The 27,670-nt window shown below is 37.9% G+C and overlaps 1 protein-coding gene across 1 annotated transcript in view; it reads right to left on the minus strand.

The window, feature by feature from the left end:
* Nucleotides 1-27,670, minus strand: part of LOC145981347 (small subunit processome component 20 homolog) — a 161,734-nt gene that overhangs the window by 72,026 nt on the left and 62,038 nt on the right. The window contains exons 13-17 of the mRNA XM_083114575.1: nt 17,825-17,950; nt 17,015-17,175; nt 12,362-12,794; nt 8,104-8,351; nt 2,550-2,850 (exon numbers count right to left, since the gene is read on the minus strand). Coding sequence (XP_082970701.1) covers nt 2,550-2,850; nt 8,104-8,351; nt 12,362-12,794; nt 17,015-17,175; nt 17,825-17,950 — 1,269 coding nt within the window. The remainder of the gene's footprint in view (nt 1-2,549; nt 2,851-8,103; nt 8,352-12,361; nt 12,795-17,014; nt 17,176-17,824; nt 17,951-27,670) is intronic.

Consider the following 27,670-nt stretch of genomic DNA (forward strand, 5'->3'; position numbering starts at 1 on the left):
AAACACTAAAAATATCCGTGTAAATTATTTTGCATCTATAAAAAGTGGTTATGCGAACCTTTAAGAAGAAAATGTATAATGTGGGAAAACGTAAAATTGGGGTTCCACTGTTTCCCATGGAAGCACAAAATATGACTTACACACTATAATAATCTTTCTTGGATTTTCTGGTGCAGGGTATGTTGTCTATCATGAAATGATACGAAATCAAGTGCAGAATCTGCAATTTAAACACAAAATTTAGAGCATAGGCTTTCCAGAGTCTGAAGTAGTTATACAAAATCCAGGAATGCAGATTATGTCTGTAGCAAAATGAGGGAATTTTGTTTCTTAAACACGAATCAACTTCATGTAAATCCAATGACAACATTCTTGAACTCAATTTTCTTTTGTAACAAAACTAGACCATAATGGAATAACAAATGTTTGTTTTCTCTCTCTCTCCTCTCTCTCTCTCTGAAGTTAAATGTTAAGTTCATACATATGTAACTTTTCGGTTACCGTATTTACGCATGTGCGTGTATAATGCACACCCTGGTTTTTGATGGGTAAAAGTTACAAAAAATTATATCTCATGTATAATACGCAGTACAATCCAGTTTCAAGAAATGGCTTTATTAGTTGTAGGTCGTAAAGCTGTTGTTATGCTGATCAAAAGTGAATAACATAACCAATTTAATGAGTCACATGTTGCTATGTGGACCAAGAGGAGAATGTCCTCGTGTGTAAACAATACGTCTCCAATCCAACCCATGCCACCCCCCCTCTCCCTCCATAGCATTTAGCATCCCAAAGCTTTCACTCTTTAACCACCTTATTTATTCTGTGATAGTAGAAAGCGATATCAAAATTACATTAGGGATTTGCAGTGCTCAGGAAGTTATTTTCTTTTATTTCTCACCCAACAAATACTGCTGATACGCATCCCATGTCACGGAAGGTGCATGCTCGAATTCCGCCAGAGTTGCACTGCTTTTCTTGGTGTCGCAGAACATTACATTACAACGTGCAGCTGTCTTACACTTTATGAAATGAATGTTAAGGATAAAATCCAAGTATAATTCCCAGGTTTCAAGAAGAACTTTCCAGAAATTAGTGGCTAAAAATTCAAGCGTACAGGTAAATGTATCTTCTATTTAAACCTTATTTATTACTGTGTGTAATCAAAAGCATATTAGGGAAATGCTTATGATTACACAAAATAATATTTAAGAAAATTAAAACACTTCCGTCTGCAAAAACATACACGTGAGTGAACAACAGATAATGTATCCATGCTAACGCAGTCGATTTCGGTCATAAAGGAACTCGTAGCTTACAAGCTCCAAAAAGATTAGATTTGGTGCCATCCCATGTCTTGCTATGTCTGTCAGATAGATTGTTCTGCAAAGAACATTAATGAAGTATAGGGATTGAGATATTTCTGTTTTCTTTTCACTGCAGCTTTATTTTCCTTCCTCGATAAAAATAAAAGCTAAACTGTAAAAACAAGCCACAGGACATTTATCTGAGGGAAAGTCAATATATAAGTCGCAAAATGAAATATCTTCGAATTGCTGCAATGTGAAATTGTTTTATGAATATCAGTCGTTGCACTGATCCTTTCCACAAGTGTCGGTGTAGGTGGCAGCACCACCGTGTATCATATACGGTGCTAGTAGTCACGTTCTCGTGCGGTGGTGAGTCATTCGAGTGCCAAGTGGGTAAGATGGCAGGTGTGTTAGACGAGTGTCCGCGTGGTGAGCAACGGGGCATAATTCGATTTCTGTGGGCGCAGGGCAAATCTGCACACAGTGCCAATACCACAGTGGCTCACATACGGTACCTAGGTTGGGAACGACTGGAATATCCAGCCTACAGTCTGGATTTGGCACCATCAGACTTTCATCGGAAGGTCACCAGCTGGCTACGACACCAACCACAAACCTTCTTTGCTCCTGGCTTTGAGGGACTTGTCAAACACTGGGACAAGTGCCTAAATGTTCATGGAGGTCACGTTGAAAAATAAACCACATTTTATCAGGTAACTATTTCAACTTTTCTTTCAATTAAATCTTGCAACTTATATCTTGACTTACCCTCGTAAATACATATGTATTAAATGGGGTTTGGAATAATAAAACCTGCAGCTTTTCAAGTCTATGGAGAAAAATTCATGTATAATTCCCGGAGCCAATAATTTACGCATAATTCCTGGAATTCAATTAATTCCCGGTGAGTAGCCACCCTGCATTTTGACTGACTGATTAATTCGGTTCATTTTACTTCACTTTTGTCTAATCACAAAAATGCTGATGAATGATTACCAGCATATGATGGTGGGACACTCAGAAAGAACACCGGGCCAGGATTCAGTCTTAGCATGCTGTGCTCTTCACTCAGCCAGAGATTGACTCAAGTAGCTTTTTATTTATATTGGGCGACACACACACCCTCACTCTTAATAGTCCTTGGAGGGTGAGGTTTGCCCTCCAGAGGGTGGCCACCTGTTACCGAATGCTTTAATTAAAGGAACCTTCTTGCTATAATTACCACACAAGTATACTTACCTTACATACTTTCCAGGCGAGTCTACATTTCTTATTAGATTTTTGACTGTTGTGAACAAACACACCACAGTTTGGTCTGCTCCCTGGTTCTTGGCGAACAACAGAGGTAGCAGCAAATCTAACAAAGATGAACTTTGTGCAGGATCACGGACCAATTCAGAGATCCGTGACAGAACGTTCAGTGCACGCTCCTGCGCTGCAGCATTCTTCTTTAATTTTCCCAACTGACCTTGAAGGTGCTGTAAAACTGCTGACACGTGGGAAACCAGGAGCAAACTCCCAAAATTTGGACTTTCTGATACTGAAAGAAAAGGAGTGCAAGTGATTAGCAACAGTTCATGAAGCATGTAGTACAATATCAGAACTCATATGGAAAATATACAATATGCATGCGGATTTGAAATTCACACTCTTTACATACACGTTTTCAATCTCTATCAAATCCCTGCAGACTTGTTTGGTTACTTTTTATTAGGGATGGGACCGATTAATTGGTACTCTATCGGTATCGGCCGATATAGGCATATCGGTGTATCGGTTTATCGGTAAAATTACCGATTATTTTACCGATCCGATATATCGATTATTATCTGATAATTTAGTGCAAAATTCTGCCATTTTGTTGTAATTTTTGTGGATAATATCCATGCCCCACTTTCTAAAAAAGTAAATGTCTAAATATGCAATTTCTCTTGCACTGCAGTCACCTTGAAACACACATTTACTAAAGAGGTCAATGAACCTTTCAGGTTCTTCAAGGACCATTTCTAATTTTATATCGGATCGGTAGAATATCGGTATCGGTAAATTTTATATCGGTACTTTATCGGTATCGGCCAAAATTTTATATCGACCCATCCCTACTTTTTATATAACTAGCAAAACATAATACACAAGGCACATCAATATTGGAAATGTTTCATGAATATCCCACTTGAATTGCCAAGCCATTATTATAATTGTATGTATTATGTTCATGTTGGAGTGGAAGATAAAAAAAAGCTGTTATCGGTTCAAATTGGCTCAAATCAGAAAGAATAATTTTTTCGTCAAGATAGGAAAGAAAAGAAATATCCAATATTCAGAAAATTATCAGACAGAAAGATCGGACAAAGTTTTAAAGTGTCCTGTATCATGCTGATTATTTGCTTTGAGTGGGTTTTAACAACAATGTTGCTGGCAAGTGACATGGAAATTCTCAACACTGAATATTTTCTGCATTTCCTGAAAAATTGGACAATGCACTTGGGATGAATATTGGTACACCCCCCTCCCTTTCCCAACCTTCATATAAGGTTTCTTTACATCAGTTCATTAACAATAAAATATGAACAAGTAGGGATGAGCCGATGCAGATAGAGTACCAATACAGGAAAACCTCGTTAATACGAAGTTCAAGGGACCAAAAAATGTAAACTTCGTATTAAACGACTTCGAGTTATCCAAACTTTTCAAGATGGCGCCTGTTTTCAGGTGTAAATAAAGTAGAGTATAAATTAGCCCCACAAAGGATATTTTATACTTGGTGGTAGCTCATAAAATAAGCTTTATATGTACTATATAATAATATTGTACGTTTTAAAGGAAGTGTAAAAAATGTTACACAAAATGAAAACACGGAGCTTAACGCGGACACAAAGATTACAAGGAGTCGGTTAACACCATTTATCCTGCCTGGTTATACAACCGATTATGCACGGGATGCATGTTGTGGCAAAAAGTCTTATAAAAAACTGTATTTTCTTTTTAATTGTGCAAAGTTGTTGGTCTTCCACGAAATTCTTACAATTTTAGTTCATAAGAAACCCGTTTGCACGGAGACCTACGGAAAAGAAAACAATCTCGTTTATTGCAAGAAGTGAATCTTGACAGTAGTCACATGCGAGCAAGAAACGGGAAATATTCGGACAGAATGAATATTGGATTTTATGTACTAGAACATTGACCGTTACAGGATTAACTGGTAAGAGAAGATTCTCTTGGGAGAGAACACAACCTTTCTCTGGCACAAAACAAAACAAAAAAATCGGGCCTGTAAATTTCATTCTGTTTCGGCTGTCTAAAACACATCGTAAAAAAAAAGTCACGTATTCTTTGCTTCAGTTAACTTCATATTCGCCCCCCTCCCCTTTTTCAGGGAGCAGTCCAAACTCTTCCTCAACTTGCATTGTAATCCACTCTGAAAAAGTAAACACACAACTTGCGATGTTTACACCCAATGTGTATCCTAGGACACATTAAACAGTGCCGCACTCGATAATCACTCTGGTTTGGATCCCACTTTAAACTGTATATTTAGTCCCGCTTAGTTCAGCAGTATAAAATGAGCTAAAAACAAGTTTTACGAAACTTGCGTATTTTCAGATTAATCGACAATTTATTGTAGGTTTCAGGAGTATTCTGGAGGTCAAACACTCGCTCCGCCAAAACTTTTCCTCTTGTATTCCTACATTGAGCATTGCGTTTTTTTTTTGTTTTTTTTTTTAACAGCAGCACGCTAATGGTTCTGAAGAAAAGCGGGGATTATATAGCTTTGCGAGATTCAAAACAATGAAGCAATGAAGCTTATTCCTTCGCACTGGATGAGTCATTGCAGTTATCGGCAAGCGAGAGCTTCCCAGACGCTAGACTAAACACTGGCGCCAGCTGCAGCGTAAACACAATGAGACCGGCTGGAAGTTAGAGCAGCAGGTGGCAGAAGGGAAATCATCGGCATTTTAAAGATAACGCAGTTGTCCGAAGAAGACCGAACTTTTATCAACAGTGTGAAAATTCACATTATCATGCACACCAGTGGCGGATAATGAGCTGTTGTAGGAGAAGGAAGGGGGTCACTTTTCTTTTACTTATCATGCGGTTTTTGTTCGTTTTAAAGAAGGTTTTCAGAACTGTTTGCTTTTTTTTTAGACGCCAAAGGAGCCGGTGTGCGCACACGAGCGTGGCCGAAACAATTAGCAACAGACACCCCCCGTTTGCTGATAGATAAAGGGGGGAAGTCACTCAGACAACAAAACACTGTTTTGGCAAATTTTATGACTGGCACAGTTGGGAAATGTATGAAGCGGGAAACTGGAGTTGCAACATACGGAAGATCGATGTCAACTTTTGCGGGAAACCTAGATGTCAACGCATTAAGCGGGTTGACGATCTTTAGTTGGCCTATGCGGCTTTGATTATCTGTAACAGTTTCCCTTTTTTTTTGAAGTTCTACAGGGGACAAAGAACATGCTTTTAATGAAAGTGGTTACCGGAAGTTGTTGACTACCAGGCCAAAAGTTGCTCGCTCACAGAAAATTGCTGTATCTCTCGCTCAGAGCTAGACAGATTGGTGAGACTTCCAGGCGCCACGCATCTTTTTTTTTGGAACATTCGTGCGATCTTATCTCGCATTTCTCATCTGGCACTGGTGAATATTTCCAAGGTGGCGCATTCAGCAGGGAAAGAGCTTGACCTCCCATGCACATTGACAAAGAATGTCAATGTCCAGCGGGCATTTCTTGTCAGCAGCTCTTAGGACAAGGAAACATGTCAAAGTCAAGTTAAAATAACGTCCAAGCTCTTTCCACATTCGATCTTCTCTTGTCGACTTACGCAGGTGTCTACTTCGAATTAAGCGAAACCAGTTTTGCGGAAGGGTCTTGTAAACAACTTCGTATTAAAAATTATCCGTATTTCGATTTATCCGTACTTAAATACATTATAAATCCTATCTTATCGGCTGGGGAATGGGAAGAACTTCGGATTAAAGGGTACGTCGTATTAACCAATATCGTATTAACGAGGTTTTCCTGTATATAATTAATCGATACCGATAACTGATATTCTACCGATCCAATATAAAACTCCAAATGGTCCTGCAAGAACCTGAATGGTTCATTGATCCCCTTACCAAATGTTTGCAGTGCAAAAGAAGTTGCATATTTAGACATTAGCATGGAGATTATCCATAAAAATTACTACAAAATAGCAGTTTTTTGCACTAAATTATAAGATAAGATATTTATAGATAAATTGGTTTGGTATAATCAGAAATTTTACTGACAAATCAATACACTGATATACCTTTATCGGCTGATCCCGACATAGTACCTGGCCTCCCTGATGGTACAGTTGTCATCTTGTAATGAAGGGCTCCCGAGTTTGATACCTGTTGGAGGTACATAGTGGTTCAGATTCCACTTTAAACTGTAGGTGCAGTCCCGGTTAGCCTTATTGTGCATAAAGTGGACTTAAAAAACAATTCAATCAACCAATCAAACTAACAGTGCCAATTAATCTGTCCCACCCCTAGAACAAAGTAATGAAAAAATCATGTCTGAATTTATCACAGAACATTGCAGCAAGTGATGTCTGAAATCTATGTATACTAACAAAAATGTTGCTCAACAATGGGTGACACGAGATAAATATACAGGGTGTTCATAAAGTCCCGGTACCATTACAAAAAAAACATAGCTCAGAAACTACATGCAATAGAACGAACAATGCTGATGATTGCAAAATTATAGTTTGTTTGTTTACTTTTGTAACAAGATGGGGCACAACTTCATTGGTTCAAGGATGTTCGAGGTCTTCTGGATAGGCATTTCACTGGCAGGTGGATAGGTCGTGATGGACCTATTCCCTGGCCACTGCGCTCTCCTGATATCACACACTTGGATTTCTTCTTCTGGGGGTATGTCAAAGATTGTGTTTACCGCACTTTTCGAAGAAGAATAACTAAGAGTATCCTGACTGTTACTGGTGATATGCTGGGGCGTGTATGGGCAGAAGTGGATTACCGCCTTGATGTTCTGAGAGCAACTAGAGGGCCGCACATTGAGGTGTATGGCATATAAACGTGGAGAATTGTAGCTCATTTTGCAATCAACAGAATTGTTCCATTGCATGTAACAGGTGGTTATAATTAAAGTGACGGTGTTCAGAGTGGTACAGCACGGGCTGTAATGAGAGTAGCAGTCTGAAACTTCGTAGATATGCTAATGAAGCAATGCGCTCGCGAACTATGCAAAAAAAAAAAAGAAGTTCCAATTCTCGCCACCAGAGTAAAAAATGGCGCTGTAAGCAGTCAAAACTTGGTATAGTTACAGGAAAAACACTATAAATCGCAGAAAACAATACTCTTTGTAATAAAATATCGCTACAATTTCACTATTCGAATTACATGAACATTACTAAAGGAAAAAGCAACAAGCGTCACCAACAACAACCAGGGAGTTCACACAATGGTTAGGCAATGTCACCGACTTTGACATCAGAGTTACGAAAAATTCCACGTTTTGACAGCTTACAGCGCCATTTTTTACCCTGGTGGCGAGAATTGGAACTTCTTCTTTTTTTTTTTTTTTTTTTTTTCATAATTTGCGAGCGCATTGCTTCATTAGCATATCTACGAAGTTTCAGACTGCTACTCTCATTACAGCCCGTGCTGTACCACTCTGAACACCGTCACTTTAATTATAACCACCTGGTAGTTTCAGAGCTATGTTTTTTTGTAATGGTACCGGGACTTTATGAACCTACACTTTTGTTTAATAAATATATAAATACATACACTTTAGATTGGCCAAGTACTCAACATCAACTGTCAAGCAGCAGTTTACTGGTATTGGTGGAGGTTTCATTCCCTCATCTTCATTGGTCTCTTCATAATTTTGGAAAGTAAGCAGCTTCTCTGTAATATCCAGGATTGCCCCAGAGACTGGCTCTTGCGTGTGGGTTTCCAGTAGAAGCTTCATGATGTAAGGCAGTGATGAAAACTGTTTGTTTCCTTCTAAGTATTTTGAAAACAGCACAAAGTATCTGAAATAATACATAAAGGGAATAAAAATATAAAACCCACAGTCCAAGGTGTCTACAATATTGTACAAAGAAAATTTCCTGACTTTTCCCGGTCCTCGACACCAGGAACCAAAATATTCCTGACCAAGTCATTAGGACAATTCATGTATTTAAACATGTTTAAGAAGATCACTATATTTTAGCTAAACAGCACACTCAGAATTCCACTCAACCAGGTTATTGAAATATTCACTTCACATGTTAAAAGTAATAATGAGATGAAAAACTCAACAAAAATTGACTGTTGGATTTGGAGTATGAGATGTGAGCTTTTACGCAGTACTTGCCACATGTTAACTATTGGTTAACAAAGAATTCTTCTTCTGAACCGATAAAGATACTGATGCTGATACTCTTAACGATTCCCACTAATACCGATACTTGAGAATTGCAATTTGTTCAAAATATTGATCAGTATTGGTGTGTAAATATTCTTCTCCAATTATATGCACCAATATACAATAAATGTGGCCGCGGTGGCTCAGTCGGTAACGCGTCTGACTACCATGCTAAAGGTCCCGGGTTCGATCCCCGGCCGGTTCAAATCCGGGAACTTTTCTAACGGTGGAAGCGGCCCCGGCGCACACCCAGCGTCGAATAACATGGGTACCTGGGGGAAACCCTGGGGGGTAAAGGCGGTCAGGGGCGTGATGCTGATCACATCATCCCCACTCACGACCGGATCAAGAAAGTGTGGGGCGTTACCCCCACACCCCCTATACGCCTTCATGGCGTGGTGCTATGCACAGGGGAACACTTTACCTTTTTTAATATACAAATAAATTTGCTTTAGAATTCAAAAATTACATCAGAATATTAAAATAGATGCTATATAATCATCAGATACAGTTTTTCGTGCAAAATTGGTGCAAAATAAATATATATATATTTTTTTTAATTTTGCATAGTTTCCACAATAATTAGACTCCGCGAAATTGTCACGCAGCATTTTGCACACCCCGTGAATAACCAATATGCCGGAAAAGTATCGGCTGGTATAGGTAGACGAATTCCAACCGATACATTTTGATACCGATATCGATACATCAGCTCAGCCCTACAAATACATAATTATAGTAAAATTTAGTAATACAGGAAAACCTCGTTAATACGATATTGGTTAATATGAAGTACCCTTTAATCCAAAGTTCTTCCTATTCCCCAGCCGATAAGATAGGATTTATAATGTATTTCAGTACGGATAAATCGAAATACGCCTTCCCGATGGCGCAGTGCTAGCGTCGTTGCCTTGTAATCAAGGGGTCCCGGGTTCGATACCCGGTGGAGGCACATAGTGGTTCGGATCCCACTTTAAACTGTAGGTCCAGTCCCAATTAGCCTTACTGTGCATAAAGTGGACTTAAAACATCAAATCAATCCAATCCAATAAATCGAAATACGGATAATTTTTAATACGAAGTTGTTTACAAGACCCTTTCGGAAAACTGGTTTCGCTTAATTCGAAGTAGACACCTGCGTAAGTCGACAAGAGAAGATCGAATGTGGAGAGAGCTTGGACGTTATTTTAACTTGACCTTGACATGTTTCCTTGTCCTAAGAGCTGCTGACAACTCGAGGGAAGCAGCCCGAAATGCCCGCTGGACATTGACATTCTTTGTCAATGTGCATGGGAGGTCAAGCTCTTTCCCCGCAGAATGCACCACCTTGGAAATATTCACAAGTGCTAGATGAGAAATGCGAGATAAGATCGCACGAATGTTTCAAAATACAAGACGCGTGGCACCTGAAAGTCTCATCCATCTGTCTAGCTCTGAGCTCGAGATACAGCAATTTCCCGTGAGCGAGCAACTTTTGGCCTGGTACCCGACAACTTCCAGTAACCACTTTCATTAAAAGCGTGTTCTTTGTGCCCTGTAGAACTTCATAAAAAAAGGGAAACTATTACAAATAATGAAAGCCGCATAGGCCAACTAAACCTGCTTAATGCATTGTCATCTAGGTTTCCCGCAAAAGTTGAGGTCGTATGTTGCAACTCCAGTTTCCCACTTCATACGTTTCCCAACTATGCCGGTCATAAAATTTGCCAAAACAGTGTTTTGTTGTCTGAGTGACTTCTCCCCTTTATCTATCAGCAAACGGGGGGGGGGGGGGGGAAGGGGTGTCCGTTGCTAATTGTTTCGGCCACGATATTCTTGCTCGTGTGCGCACACCGGCTCCTTTGGCGTCTAAAAAAAGCAAACAGTTCTGAAAACCTTGTTTAAAACGAACAAAAACCGCATGATAAGTAAAAGAAAAGTGACCCCCTTCCTTCTCCTACAACAGCTCATTATCCGCCACTGGTGTGCATGGTAATGTGAATTTTCACACTGCTGATAAAAGTTTGGTCTTCGACAACTGCGTTATCTTTAAAATGCCGATGATTTCTCTTCTGCCACCTGCTGCTCTAACTTCCAGCCGGTCTCATTGTGTTTACCTGCAGCTGGCGCCAGTGTTTAGTCTAGCGTCTGGAAAGCTCTCCCTTGTGTGTTTACTTTTTCAGAGTGGATTACAATGCAAGTTGAGGAAGAGTTTGAACTGATCCCTGCAAAGGGGGAGGGGGGGAGCAAATATGAAGTTAACTGAAGCAAAGAATACGTGACTTTTTTTTATGATGTGTTGTAGACAGCCGAACCAGAACGAAATTTACAGCCCCGATTTTTTTGTTTTGTTTTGTGCCAGGGAAAGGTTGTGTTCCCTCCCAAGAATCTTCTCTTACCAGTTAATCCTGTAACGGACAATATTCTAATGAACGCACATAAAATCCAATAATCATTCTGTCTGATTATCTCCCATCTCTTGCTCGCGCCAGTCAAGATTCTTCCGAGTTTCACTTCTTGCAATAAACAAGATTGTTTTCCTTTCCGTAGGTCTCCGTGCAAACGGGTTTCTTATGAACTAAAATTGTAAGAATTCCATGCAAGAGCAACGACTTTGCACAATTAAAAGAAAATACCATTTTTTAAAATACTTTTTGCCACAACATGCATCCCGTGCATAACCGGTTGTATAACTAGGCAGGATAAATGGTGTTAACCGTCTCCATGGAATCTTTGTGTCCGCGTTAAGCTCCGTGTTCTCATTTTGTGTAACATTTTTTACACTTTCTTTAAAACGTACAATATTATTATATAGTACATATAAAGCTTATTTTCTGAGCTACCACCAAGTATAAAACATCCTTTGTGGGGGTAATTTATACTCTACTTTATTTACACCTGAAAACAGACGCCATCTTGAAAAGTTTGGATAACTCAAAGTCGTTTAATACGAAGTTGACATTTTTTGGTCCCTTGAACTTCGCATTAACGAGGTTTTCCTGTACCTGTATTATCCTAATATCTACCAAACACAACAGAAAAATTTGTGACTGTCTTCTACATTCACAAAAAACTAATATTTACTTGATTTCTATTGGGTACAAGTTTATAAAATTAACAGGGAACCATTGAGATTAAGAATGCTGTATCAATGTCGATATTTGTTTTAAGTTGTTGATTTCGATTTGTTTTTGTTATATGTAAGAAGACTGACTTAAAATGTCTTGTGTCAGAAATCGAAAATGAGTTTATATCAAATGTTATAAAGTGAAATAATATTTTGGAAGTTTAGTTGTGTTGTTTAATTCTTGCAATGTAAGTATAATAACATTATGAAAACCAGTTGAGCGTTGAGGACTTGCAATTTATTTTAAAATTGTGTTAAAGTCTGCTCATCCTTCGCGTACAATATACATTCAGTGTGAAGTATCGTTGCAAATTGTATTAATAAAGTTGTGAATTCCAATAACCAATTATTGTAATTTCTACGTAAAAACAGTTTCCATTCACAAACTCATCTGAGCACTTATCAGAAGAAAATTCAGATACCTCCCGCCCTCTGATCAGACAGAACATTGTATTACAACAGTAACATCGATATTCTGCTGTACTCCTACCTGATAAATAAACATTAAATATACATAAATCACATACCTCGGATTCTCGCTCCACTGCATGAAAAGCTTAAGCAGTGCCGTAGGACTGCACATCCCTTCAACTGGAAGAATTTCCAGATAAGGCCACACTGCCACATGGAAAACTGCATCAATTTCTTCCGCTGTCCACTGGTACTTCTCGAACTGCGAGAAAAACTGCGTAACCCTTTGAATGCACAAGCTCCTGAGATTTCTCAAGGCTCTGCGGTATCCTTTATAGATTTCGTCTTTCTTCTCACACAAGCCAACCACCATGGAACAAATACATAGCAGCAGGTGCAGCAGAAAGACCAGAAGCTTGTCCATTAAATTTCCAAATTTACTGAAGATAAGTCCGATCATATTTAAGGCCCCCTCAAGTGCCTTGAATGGAATAACGCTTGTCAGATCAATGGAAGACTTAATGGATAGGACCATCTCCATTACATCATCTGGATAAAAAATGTAAGGTTAGTACCACACTTAAAAATCAATAACTCATTGGTCTACAGTCATTTATCTCACTATACTATGTAACTACACACAAATCTTAAATTCAAGTTTCCATTTATTGTTCCGTTCAAAAAAAAAGGGGGGGGGGTTAGGTTAAGTTTACTGGCTAATTGCACGGCCATGAAATTAGGCGAGTCCATGCGTTCGGAGATTTAACCTTTACTTTCCCAATGGTCTATGAGTGTTCCATCCACAATATAGCCTGAGTCACCCGATGGCACACTCATGGACCATCGTGCTAATAAAACAATTCATGTGCTTTTAGGGCCGTCACACTTGTATGTGAGGTTGTAAACACTGACACATGTTGAGATAAAACTTTGAAAGGTCATGTGGAAGAAAACCCACCCACCCAAGACACCCTCCCCCACTCCAAAGTTACGTATGGAAACTGACGCAAATTTTAAATTTGTTCACAAGATATGTCATAACTCGTAGACTATTTGCCAATCTACTTCGGGTAACTTTTGTTTTGCAGCTAAAACATCAGGGCATGCACCCGTGGAGGAATCAAAATGCCAAAGCCAATAAGAGGGGTTGGGTGGGCAGTGGTCTCAACTTTCAATGGAAAAAAAATCATAAAAATGGGGAGTTAGCCCCTCTTCCCCTGCTATTTATGGAAGGAGAGGCAAACTTTAGCCTTATATTCAAAGAAAGGTCCTTTCTCAACCGAATGAAAGTCATTTCATGTTCCTGGGTGCATTACATTATAGAATATGTGAAAAAACTCCCCATTTTTATGATTTTTTTTTATTGAAAGTTGGGTGCCGCGGCCCACACAACCCCTCTTATTGGCTTTAGCATTTTGATTTCTGCATGGTTCCATGCCCTGATGTTCTAGCTGAAAAACAAAAGTTACCCGAAGTTGATTGGTCAAATAGTCTACGAGTTGTAACATTTTTTGTCAAATAAGTGTACGAATTTAAAATTCGCACCAAAAGGTCTCGGCGAAACCGAAAAAATGTTATAACTCAAACTATTTGACCAATCTACTTCGGGTAACTTTTATTTTGCATGCAGCTAAAACATCAGGGCATGCAACCGTGGAGGAAGATTTTTCTGAAATAAGTGTACAATTTAAAAATTGCATGCAAAGGCGGCGGCGGCCAGAGGGAGGTTACTTTTGAAAACCCGCTCAGGAGTCTAAAGTTTAAGAAAGTGAAAGATGTTGTTGCTCTTCGTAATCCACGTAATACAAACTGACAGTATTTGCTCAAAAGCTCAGGGATGACACTAAAGTGCTGTCCGACACTTGCCCCAACTTGGCAACACAGCCCGGTTGACATTGCCACACAGTGTGCAGGAACCAGCAACTTTTGTCCTGCCCTCGTTTTGCTTGCCTCATGTGTGGCACCAGTGTAATTCTGCCCAACTGCCTATTTTCATGGCCGTGCATTTACTTCTTACACGTAATTTCAAAATTTGAATACTTTCCCCCATTTTTGCATATATCAGGAATGTTTTGCAAGTCCTTTGGTTTGGTTATCCCAGGCCGAGATTCGAACCTGGGCATTGTAGCACACTGTGCTAATCACTCTGCCACGGAGGTCAGCTAGTAAGCTTGAAATTCACAAATGACAAAGAGTCAAGTACTTGTGAAAGTACTTCAATACCCTTACAGACTTTGATATTTGAAGTTGCCTACAACTTAAGTCTTCTTCACTTCTTCCAAATTCTATTGTTACCTGTGACCAGGTGCAAAGATGATTCCTGCTCTTTGTAATTGTTCTGAAGCAAAAATACTAAAAGAAAATACTTAAAAGTAACAATGATTGTTTGATTTGCTTTATTTTACTTTCTTTTGTGCCACTCTTGGCTAAATTGCGAAGATGGGGATGAGTAATGACAAGATGAAACTGATGAATGGACACTCACAAACATTCATGCCCAGCCTAGGATTTGAACCCAGGACTCCTGGCATCATAGCACAATGTGCTAACAACTCCAACACAGAAGACTGATCCAGGACTCCCTGCATCATAGCATGATGTGCTAACAACTCCAACACACAAGATTGATTGATTTGAACCCAGGACTCCCTGCATCATAGCACAATGTGCTACCAACTTCAACCCAGAAGATTGATTACATTTGAACCCAAGGACTCTCGACATCATAGCACAATGTGCTAACAACTCCAACACAGAAGATTGATTGAATTTGAACCCAGGACTCTTGGCATTATAGCACAATGTGCTAACAACTCCAACACAGAAGATTGATTGAATTTGAACCCAGGACTCCCTGCATCATAGCATGATGTGCTAACAACTCCAACACAGAAGACTGATCCAGGACTCCCTGCATCATAGCATGATGTGCTAACAACTCCAACACACAAGATTGATTGATTTGAACACAGGACTCCCTGCATCATAGCACAATGTGCTACCAACTTCAACCCAGAAGATTGATTGAATTTGAACCCAAGGACTCTCGACATCATAGCACAATGTGCTAACAACTCCAACACAGAAGATTGATTGAATTTGAACCCAGGACTCTTGGCATTATAGCACAATGTGCTAACAACTCCAACACAGAAGATTGATTGAATTTGAACCCAGGACTCCCTGCATTATAGCATGATGTGCTAGCAATTACAACACAGAAGATTGATTGAACTTGAACCCAGGACATCCTGTATAATAGCATGATGTGCTAGCAATTCCAACACAGAAGATTGACTGAATTTGAACCCAGGACATCCTGCATCATAGCATGATGTGCTAGCAATTCCAACACAGAAGATTTATTGAATTCGAACCCAGGACTCTCTGCATCATATCATGATATGCTAACAACTCCAACACAGAAGATTGAATGAATTTGAACCCAGGACTCCCTGTATCATAGCATGATGTGCTAGCAATTCCAACACAGAAGATTGATTGAATTTGAACCCAGGACATCCTGCATCATAGCATGATGTGCTAGCAATTCCAACACAGAAGATTTATTGAATTCGAACCCAGGAATCCCTGCATCATATCATGATATGCTAACAACTCCAACACAGAAGATTGAATGAATTTGAACCCAAGACTCCCTGTATCATAGCATAATGTGCTAGCAATTCCAACACAGAAGATTGACTGAATTTGAACCCAGGAATCCCTGCATCATATCATGATATGCTAACAACTCCAACACAGAAGATTGACTGAATTTGAACCCAGGACTCCCTGCATCATATCATGATATGCTAACAACTCCAACACAGAAGATTGAATGAATTTGAACCCAGGACTACCTGTATATCATAGCATGATGTGCTAGCAATTCCAACACAGAAGATTGACTGAATTTGAACCCAGGACTCCCTGCATCATATCATGATATGCTAACAACTCCAACACAGAAGATTGAATGAATTTGAACCCAGGACTACCTGTATATCATAGCATGATGTGCTAGCAATTCCAACACAGAAGATTGACTGAATTTGAACCCAGGACTCCCTGCATCATATCATGATATGCTAACAACTCCAACACAGAAGATTGAATGAATTTGAACCCAGGACTACCTGTATATCATAGCATGATGTGCTAGCAATTCCAACACAGAAGATTGACTGAATTTGAACCCAGGACTCCCTGCATCATATCATGATATGCTAACAACTCCAACACAGAAGATTGAATGAATTTGAACCCAGGACTCCCTGTATCATAGCATGATGTGCTAGCAATTCCAACACAGAAGATTGACTGAATTTGAACCCAGGACTCCCTGCATCATATCATGATATGCTAACAACTCCAACACAGAAGATTGAATGAATATGAACCCAAGACTCCCGGCATCATAGCACAATGTGCTAACAACCCCAACACAGAAGATTGTTTGAATTTGAACCCATGACTCCTTGCATCATAGCACGATGTGCTAACCACTCCAACACAGAAGATTGATTGAATTGTCATCTTAGTCCATTTTATCTACAGAAAGGATAATTGGAACTGGACCTACACTTTGAGGAAGGATCCGAACCACTGTGATATGAACCTCCACAGGGATCTTGATTAAACGGCAATTATGTTATCACTACGGGAAGACGAAAGACACAGAATACCATTATGATTGGCATTAATGACTTTTTATCAACTTCTGAACCCTGGTTACCACCATAACACATAAACTCTGAAGTACATGCCTTTCAAGAATGGTATATACTGCCTAAATGCCATTTCCAGGAAAAGCTTCAATTCGTGTTCATGGCATCCAGCCAAGAACCTCAAAAGAACAGCCCGCTTTTCGTACAGAGTACCTCTTCCACTAGATGGAGTTCTGCTCTGAATCTTTCCGTACAGCATCCTAAGGGGAGAGAAATGAAGATTAACACAAAAGTACACAAATAACTATATAACTTTGTCAAAAAATTATTCCCCCCCACAGAGGACACAGTTATGCAAGAACTTCCAAGTTTTTAGCAGGAAATTTTACATTCTGCAATGTTTCAAATACAAAAAAAATATCTCAGAAATTACAAATGCTGCAGTTTACAGATTTAGACTATAACCCTACAAGAAGAAGAAAAAAAAAGACCTCTCTGCACTTGCTGCTGAAGGAAGGAAGGAAAAAATTCCAATCTAGAAGCCAAGCATGTTGTTGGTGGGAAATTTAAATTCCGCAAGATTGCACTTAAATTTTATATATCTGAAACTACAAATGCTACACTTACAATTTTTTGCTCATATTGTTCAGTACAGGTTAGGCTCTAAGCCTATGGTCGATATATCGACTGCTCGTTCTCTATATACATTAACATTGCATACTAATGGCAAAACATTGTCACCAAGATTTGGACAAATATTGGTTGTTCTCATAGAAATGTTAACAAATATACAACTAGTAACAAAAAATTAGGCATTTCTTAAAAGTTACTTACACATCAAGGTTCAAAAATTTCTAGTAAATTTTCAGCACTTACCTTACTGATGGGAAGAAGAATTAATGTATTTACCTCATGACAATTGGAAGAACTTCTTGCCGATGCTCACTTTTTATCACATCACTCTCTTTATTGACTTTAAATAATGTTGTTGCATATTTGAATGACTTGTCATCCAATAATTTAAATAAATGATCTCTGAAAAAAAATGCATAAAACAACATCTGTTATTTCAAACAATGTCCATCTATATCAAATCACATTATGAAAGTAACCAAGAAAGTTCTGTCGGCTTCCAATGATGTCAAACATCATGTGCTGAAAAAAGGGTTCGCCATTTTCCTCTATTGGGACCATCAAGATCGAATGTAAAGGGTGTCTCAAAAACTTGGGACATTTTGAAATGGAAAATAAAAGAAGAAGATGAACTTCGAAGCAAGTGTATTCATGGAGATAAAGAGTACAGGCTATGCAATTAATTGTACACATGTTATTCATTCACAAGATGGCCTTCATGTTTTGAAGATGACGTCAGGAAGTGGCTACTGTTTGGTCAAAGAACTGCCTTAATACTGCAATTGATTGTTTGTGGATGTCAGACAAGGCCCATTTTCATCTCCAAGCCTTCGTCAATAATATATATATACTAATGATGAAGGAGACAGTAAACACTTACCACACGAAGATAAATTATTCTATATTTCGCAATCTATGTTGCATTTTCAAGTTGAAGAAGAAAGATCGGCGTTACTAAGAGAAGAGGCACAGAATACTGACCGTAGCATCTCTACGATCAGTGTTGCCACAAACAGTTGATAGATGACGAGAAGTACTTTCACCAGTGTTTACTGTAAGGTGGGTGGGTAATTTTGGGGAGGAGAGGAAAGGGTTACTGGTTGGCTAGGTTGAGTCCGGGGGGTATAGTGGCATGCGTGCCTGTTATGTAGGCCCTTTCCCAGCGCCTGCGGAAAGATGTGTCAGAGCATTGGGGGGGGGGGGGTTAAAGATGGATGATGGCAACACGGAAGCAGTTATTGAAGGTGGTGTTATGGCTGTTGGAGTGGATGGCAACAGTGAAATCGGAGTTTTGGGTGGAGGAACGGTGATTATTAATCCTTAGGTTCAAGGGGGTGGAGGTTTCGCCTATGTAGAAGTTGCCGCAGATTTGGCAGATGAGGGTATAAATTAGGTTGGATGAGTGGCAGGTGCCCTTAGGGTGAAGGGTGAACTCGCCTGCCGCTGTGGGGATCAGGAGGGTGGGGGAGGTGATGAGTATGGGGCAGGTCTTGCATCTGGGTTTGTTGCACCTGTGAGCTGGGGGGAGTGGTGTGGATGGGGTGGGAGTGTTTCGGACCAAGATGTTTTGGAGGTTGGGGGGGGGGCGACGGAAGACGACCCTGGGTTTATCCCGAAAGATGTCCCTGGTATCAGGATCACTCTGCAGGATGGGGAGGAGGGAGTGGAGGGTATGTCTGATTTTCGTAATAATGGGGGGGGGGGGTGGTATTGGGTGATCAGGGTTGGAGGGTTGGTTTTAGGTTGTTTGGTGCGGTTGTGGGAGTTGGCTCTGGTGATTTGTTTGTTGATGAGGGTGGAGGGATAGCCACGGTTGGTTAGGGCTTGGTGCCGGTGTAGGTTGTAGTTTTGGCGGGATGAGGGGGATATATATATATATATATATATATATATATATATATAATATTAACTTACATTTTGCGATTATCGAGGTGCGATTATCGAGGTAACTCCTGCGACGTTTTGGGGCGCAACTGCTCCCTTCCTCAGGCTGCTCACGTTTAGGTTATGTGTAAATCATAACCACGTCGAACTCTCCATAGGTTTAGGATATAGGATTGGTAAAAGGTGTGTGGTTAAAAATCAGTAAAAATCTAAAACCCATTACAGGTACACGTCAAACTACCATGTCGTTTCCCAATTAGAAACAAATTCTCCAGACATTACCCCATCTCATTACCATCTGTTCCATCTTCTGACAAACACATTCAATGTTAAATTTTTGCAACATTGTAACAATTTCTTTGAAATTCTTCCATTAATATTAATTTTTCATGTTTCTGAAAGGCATGAGGTGCATTCTCTAACCTGTGTTGTCACGAAATGATGCGAAATGAACTGCAAAATGTGAAATACTCTCTTAAAACATGAAATTTAGAGTTTATTTACCAATGCGACACTTTCTGAAGTTTGAATTATCCTGCGAGTTATGCAATTCATGAAAAAATTATTAATTCTGCTGTAAATATTTTAGAAGCAAGAGTGGACCCCTTTATACTTAATACTCTAGTAACTACATAATGTGCTATTAGAAGGGTTAGGTTTATTTTGTAATAAGTGCAATATTTTAATCAAATTTTGGATTATATTTACAAATACCGCTTTTGATCAGTTTTTTCACTGCTATTATAACGACTTTGTCAGTATAATTCAAACTCAGTATCAGCACAATAGGTAGCTATGGTGCTATGTTGAAAAGGAAATTTAAATGTACATATACTGATAACTTTATAATTATTATATTGATAAAAGAAAAAAAAAAACTAGAAACGACATAAATTACAATAGCATCCAATTATGCATATGTTTACAATAACATTTATAATATATCAATGCTATACATTAAAAAAATATATCTTTGTTATCTCCTTCCAGGATAAAGCAAGTCTTTGTATCTACAATTCTGAGCTTCAATTTTGTAAATTCATCATCTGATCAGATCACCTCCAAACATAGAACATATAACTGTCACTCTATGCGACCTTCCTCCAAGCACACATTTGAGGAACTGTAACATTTACAAGCCTGATCGTTAAGGAAGATGAAAACAGATACCTATTCACTGCTTCCAATTCAACATGGCATCTATTATACACATCAGTGTCATTTCACAACGTTCGATTCTTTATAAGATTATATCATATTCAAAGTTCATTCGAGTCATAAAAGGCTTCTATATAACTTAAACATCCAAGTTATTATAACATTGCCCAGTTTAATGCTTTAAAAGCAACAATTATTGTACAAATATATCACCATTCCATATTGCTAAATCTGTACTCATCTTTCTTACATCCTCAGATCCATTTTAAAGTCCCAGACAACTAGTATTAGAGCAACTAGTTCAAGCCAGATTTTTTAGTATGAGTTATTTTCAATTGTTTTTTTGTTTTATATTTTTGTCCATAAGTGCTTAACAGCTTGAATGTTTGTGTAGTAAATGTACATATTTGCTCTGTTACAGCTATTTTACTATGTATATCACAATATACTTATCTAATGATTACAATTACCATTTTTTGAATGTTGATACAAAATACCAAGTATGACATCATATTATACATTGAGAGTTGACCTTTGTATATAAACCTTGATGCCAATGCAAATGTACATAATTTCAATAAATTTAATTATAAATTTGAATGTATCATATCTTTCTTGTCTGAAAGAACACATATGATTTAAAATATTTGTTTTTTATTTTGTCAGTCAAAAATAACTGTTATGAATATGAATTCAACATATTGCACAATTTGATAATTTTGTCATTATATACAAATTGGCTTTTTAAACATCATATTTAATAAAATTAGTTTAAATAATAATTTCAGACATTTAATTGCATTATATGAATAAATTTTGAGTAATCATTTGACTAAATTATATAAATATTGCACAAGTGTGGAACTTTGGACTTAGCCTAACTATTTTCATATGTTGTTATGACAATGTATTATTTTTATTGTCATACTGGCGCTCAACAAGGGACGAACCCACAACAGAATTGAGCACTACTGAGACTTTTAAACATATAATAATTAATATAATGCCTCTATATTTACAAACTGTTTACATGTTTAGCATTATAATCAATTGAGTATAACTGAATATTTATTTTCCAACAATACAACAAGAACTTGTTCATCATGAACCAATACAGTGCAACTATGCATAATGAATTTTTAGAACATAATAATATTGAAAAAATGAAATTCAAGTTCGACATACCAACAATTATTATCTAGTGAAGTACCACATGAATCATTTTTACATAAACAATGTACCTACCTAACATTATTATTTATTGTCAACCCATGAAGCACCATTCAGAACTTCATTTTCATCCTGAGAGCATAATTTCTATATTAATCTTTATTTAGCCAAAAAATATATTAATAATAATTTTTTACATGTAGAGTAAGTAACCTCTGATCCAACTAAGTTTCCCATTGGGAATTCATCCATTTATCTGGTAAGATCAGCTAACAAGACAAAAATCTAAGTCCCTGCATCAAGAAGCAAACATCCTCAGATTTACGGAGTGCTGAATATAAGATTTTTTACATCACAAATGAATTCATGCAAGAAATGTATAAATTATGATGTGCGCAGAAAAATTATAAATCATAAATAATTGTTGTTCCTGAACTCGCAGCGTCACGGCTCGAACTTACTATTCAGCCCTTTGTGAACGCATTTTGGAGCCATAATGCATTCTAGCATTTTTAAAGGAAACAACTACTTGACTGAAGCTTGGATCAACACGTGAATCACTTTGCTCTTTGTCAAGTTCATTCCTATTTGAGCCTACGATTCAATTCTTGGAATCTTTGTGCTCTAGTAAATATTTTTCAAGCCAAAGCTAAATCTTAGCATTCAAAATTATTATGCACATGCCATCACATTATATTATACATTTTTTGCACTCCAAAATACAAATAACAAAGAATATATGTTATATCAATTTTTTCCACCGTTCAACACAACTAAGGATCAAGAAATATGAATGAGGACCAATGTCGGATCATGAAGATCAACTTAAGGCAAACTTTACAGAGGAATACTTCACACCTGAACTAATGTTTCAAACTCAAGGAAAGAAGCACGAAAAGTGATAAAATTTTGACATTAACAGCCGACAATAGAAAAATTATGCTTAAAGTATTGTGACTCACAGTAAGACCTTTAACCAACAGCCTAAGAGAAGAACTCAACCAACCAACTCTCATGGGTATGGTTGTGATATGAAGCAGTATCTTTTGTCCTTCAAAACAACAAAATAAACAACATGTTCGCATAAGCAATTTCATAATGCTAAAATTAATATACAAAGAACGAAAAAGTAAAGAACTGAGGTCTTATATACCACCCTTGACACTCAGTCAATAAGAAACTCCCAACCAACCAACCCTTAACGCTTACTTAATCTTACATCTTCACTACAGAAATATCTGTTTCCTTTGAAGATCTGACAAGTATGTCATCTACCTTGCATCCTTGCAACAATCTCTTTATTAGCTCCTCATGTGACTTGTTGCAGTTTTGCAAAATTTCTAGCCATTTATACCTTTTGGCATTAGAACACTTCCACACTTTGATGTGTTCAATGGCCACTTGACTCACAGGATTACCAGTGTTGCATTCTAACAATGTAACTGTTGAATCATCATGATTCTCAACACACAAATAAGGTCCTTCAAACAAGAAGCAGTATTTCTTAATGGGATTATTTTCTAAATCTTTATGTCTGTTTCTAACAAACAACAAATCACCAACTAATATGGAAACTTTAGCTTGTTGTTTTTGGTTGATTTGGTTTGTTTTCTTACTTCTGGCCTCAAAACTTTTTAGATGTGCCATGTGAATTTTATTATCCCATGACATTACTTCATCTTCAGTGATATTATTGAATATGCTCATGTTAGGTTCCATATTTAATCGCAGTTCTATAGGGGCATAACCTGTTTGAGATGAAATTGCATTATTTAAATAATGAAGGGCAACATTAACCTTTTCAGGCCATAGGGTATGACTATCCTGACACCAAACTCTCATTAAGCGGTTAAGCTCTGCATGATATCTCTCAACCATATTGGAGGACGGATGATATGGAGGAGTGAACACTAACATGATGCCTAAGTGTTTCATTTTATCTGCAAACTGATGAGATCTGAATTGAGGTCCATTATCGGCAATCAATTTTTCAGGAATACCCAAATGGACAAAATAACAATTGATAAGCTTTTTGATGACTGTATTTGCATTACTGTTGACAATAGGATAAGCCAACAAGTACCGACTTGCAGCATCCAACACTGTCAACAAAAATCTCTCCCGCTTAGAACCCATGACGAATGGACCTTGCAAATCCACAAAAAGGACTTTTCCAGGTTTACTGGTCAGGTGTATTTTAACTAAATGTTTTGCAGGATGTTTATTGGGCTTTGACCTGACACAAGTATCGCAATCAGCAACATATTGTTTTATATCTTTAAACATGTTTTTCCATCGGAAATTTCTATATATTTGTGCCATTGTCCGAGATGCACCGAAATGACCACTCTCATCATGAAACTTGATGAGCATATTACCAATTAAGGAGGCAGGTAAGCATATCCTTAACTTTTCTGGTCTGTGAAAATCCCTGACACATAATATGTTCTCCCTGAGACAGTACTGTTTCCGCCAATTCCTACAGCGAGAATTATCAGTATCAACATCTCCAGAGAGATAGGAAATGATCTCATCCAATTCGATATCATTTCTCTGTGCATTCACAAGTTCCTTACAGTCACACAAAGGTTGCAGCATTAATTCCAACTCGGAGTAGTTGACATGATAATGCATGTTCAACTGCCAAGGAAAAGATCGACTTAGCAAATCAGCGATTACATTTTCCTTGCCTTTGCAATATTGAACATCAAATGAATACATCTGTAACTGGATGAACCAGCGAGTGAGGCGAGCATTCCACGTGTGGGCAGTTTCCAACCACGTGAGGGCTTTATGATCTGTAATAATGACAAAATGCCTCCCTTTTAGTATAGAAGCAAAGTTGTCTATAGTATATAGGATCGCCAACACCTCCATTTCAGTAGATGTATAAGATTTCTCATAATCTTTTAACAATCTGCTGACAAATCCAAGAGGCTTGAACCCTCCTTCTATGATCTGGAAACAATAACCCGCTACTCCAATAATTGAAGCATCAGTTTGAACAAAGAAATTATGTTCAAAATCGGGAAATGCAAGCATTACTTGTTCAGCAATTTTTTCCTTCAAAAGCTGAAATGCTTCTGATGCCTCTTTATTCCAACACCATTTTTGTTTAGCTTTGAGAAGCTCATACATGGGTTGGGCAAACATTGCATAATTTTTTATGTATTTACTAATCCAATTTAAGGAACCTAATATTTTTTGCAATTGTTTAATTGAGCTAGGTTCCGGTAACTCTATTATAGACTTGACAAAAACTGGATCTTTATGATACCCTTCTGGGGTAATGATGTGACCCAAAAACTTTATCTCCCTGCAGCAAAATTTACATTTCTCTATTTTAAGGGTCATGCCTGCTTTCAGTAGACAATTAAATACACTTTCAACATGTGTCAGATGAGAATCAAAGTCTTTGGATCTTATAATGATATCATCCACATACACCACTACAAAATCCTTACAATCAGCCAAAACTCTATTCATTGCATCTACAAAGACAGCGGTGCCATTCACTGAACCAAATACAACACGTTTAAATTGATACAACACGCCTTCGAATGAAAATGCTGTATATTTTCTACTTTGTTCATCCAAAGCAATTTGCCAAAAGGCATTACCCAAATCTATAGATGAGAAATAATTACAACCTTGAAACTGTACTAATAACTCATCTATTTTTACGGGATGAATTTGCATCAACTTTACATGCTTATTTATCCCTTTTAGATCAACACACATTCTTATCCCTCCACCTGGCTTAGGTACAACCAATAGAGGGGATAAGTATTCGGAGTTGGACAATTCAATCACATCCCATTCCAACATGGTGTTGATCTGTTCTCTAACTTCATCCCGATATGCAAATGGAATAGGATAGTTTCGACCTACCACGGGTTTGTCTGTATCCAGTTCCATTGTGTGCACATAATTTTTACATAAACCTGGTTTAATGGAAAACAATTTTTTATATTTATACAATATATTTAAAAATTTCTGTTTTTCAACTACCGACAACATCTCAGTTTGATCCAACTGACCAGAAATTTTTAATATTGTTTCATCACCCACCTTATTATCCTCAGAACTTGACACAAAAGAACATTCATAATAATGATCCACATCTACAGTATTTTCCAATGGAATGAAACGGGCAAGTACATCATATTTATCATTATCACATACAAGTGCCTTCTTAGAGAAATCTAAGGTACCTTGCAATGCATATAGAACATCTAAGCCCAAGATCATATCCACCTGCAGATTCTGAACCACTAAAAATTGTACCAACAAACTTTGCAAACCGATAACAATCATAAGCCTAGTTAAACCTAAAACTTTGTTCTTTTTAGAGCCTGTAAAATCCACTAGTCTAATGTTTTTAGTACTCAATAATCTTGGCCTACTGGCTGTAGAAGAGATATTTTTCCATACCTGATAGGAAAGCAAACTAATTTCTGCTCCACTATCACATAGAGCCAAATGTTTATGATCTAGTATATTAACCCAAATTTTTGCAGTATTCGAACCATTAGGAACATTATTGATTGGTCTGTAATTTTCTTTCATGTAATTTTGATCTTCAGTTTCTAAGCCTTTTTCCCAATCCCCAACATTAACAACTGCTATGGCAGGGTTTATAGCATACCCTCTGTCACCTGCCTCAAGGCAAAGGGAATTGACTAGTTTTTTTGATTTTCAGGAACATGAGATCTTCCCTGATTTAAGTGTCCAATCTTGTTGCGCTCTTTGTCACCTATCTCAGTTGCATGAACTGACACTTCAGTCTTAAAAGTATTATGCACACTTTTGACAGGCAACTGCATATTTCGGATGACACTCATACTATATAAAAATTGCAACAACTTGCACATGCCCGCACGATTCCAATGAATCATATCCAGACGATTTTGTATACGAGGACCAATGTACTGTTCATACAGAGTTTCATTTATCTTGTCATCATCATCAAAGAAAAGAGGAGCAATATTTAGCACTTTGACCTTATCCTCATCTTGAAGAGATAACAGGTGAGAATTGTACCTTTGCCATCTGACCCATTCTGGATCCCCTCTAGAATGCATAACTTTCGGAATTGGTGGTAAGGTAAGTACAATTATATTCCTTGTCTTATTTTTCATGACCTGTATCAGTCTGTTAAAGCTTTGTTTGATATCATCATCATTTCTCCGTTTCAGTAGATCATTCGTGCCAATCATTAACATTACCTGGTCTGATAACTTATTATAAGATTCCATTCTTTGTCTTAGCTGATCTATTGTTTGACCTGAAACACATAATCCAATGTGCCGTGTACCATCCTTTTCCACCTTCACAGGTTCACCTAAGATATTTTGTGAAAGTCTAAGCATCATGCTATCTCCTACTAATTGATTATTGTCAAGTATAGGAGTTAGAATGTCTGTTTCCATTGTGTTTCTATTATAGGCAAATCTATTCTTATTTGGAGGCTTTAATACATTATTAGCACTCATGTTACCTCCCCCAACATGAGTCCTCATCAGTTTTCCGCTTGGGAAACAACACCATTAGCTACTGTGGGAATCTTATCTGTTCCGCAATTGTAGCTCTTAACTCCAAGGTTTGTTTTGTCATAGTTCCTATGAAAATTAGTTCTTGCGTAATTTGATTTGCGAGAGTATGTATTCTCTTTATCTGCACTAGATGCTTGTTCCACAGCCACTTGAGCTACTTTAGCTTTAAAGTTTCGATTTTTCACACCATATTCTGAATTGCTCATCCTAAGTGGGATGTCTCTAAGCGATTCAAAATTCTCTATGGCTTGCAATGCTCTTTGCAATGTCTCAACATTATTTACCACAAAGTGCTCTCTGATCTTAAATGGCAAAAGCGTAGCCACTTGTGCAATCAAGTGTGCTTCCTCCTCAC

This window comes from Lepisma saccharinum, chromosome 29 (genome assembly GCF_977018435.1).
Source record: "Lepisma saccharinum chromosome 29, izLepSacc3.1, whole genome shotgun sequence".
NCBI lineage: Eukaryota > Metazoa > Arthropoda > Insecta > Zygentoma > Lepismatidae > Lepisma > Lepisma saccharinum.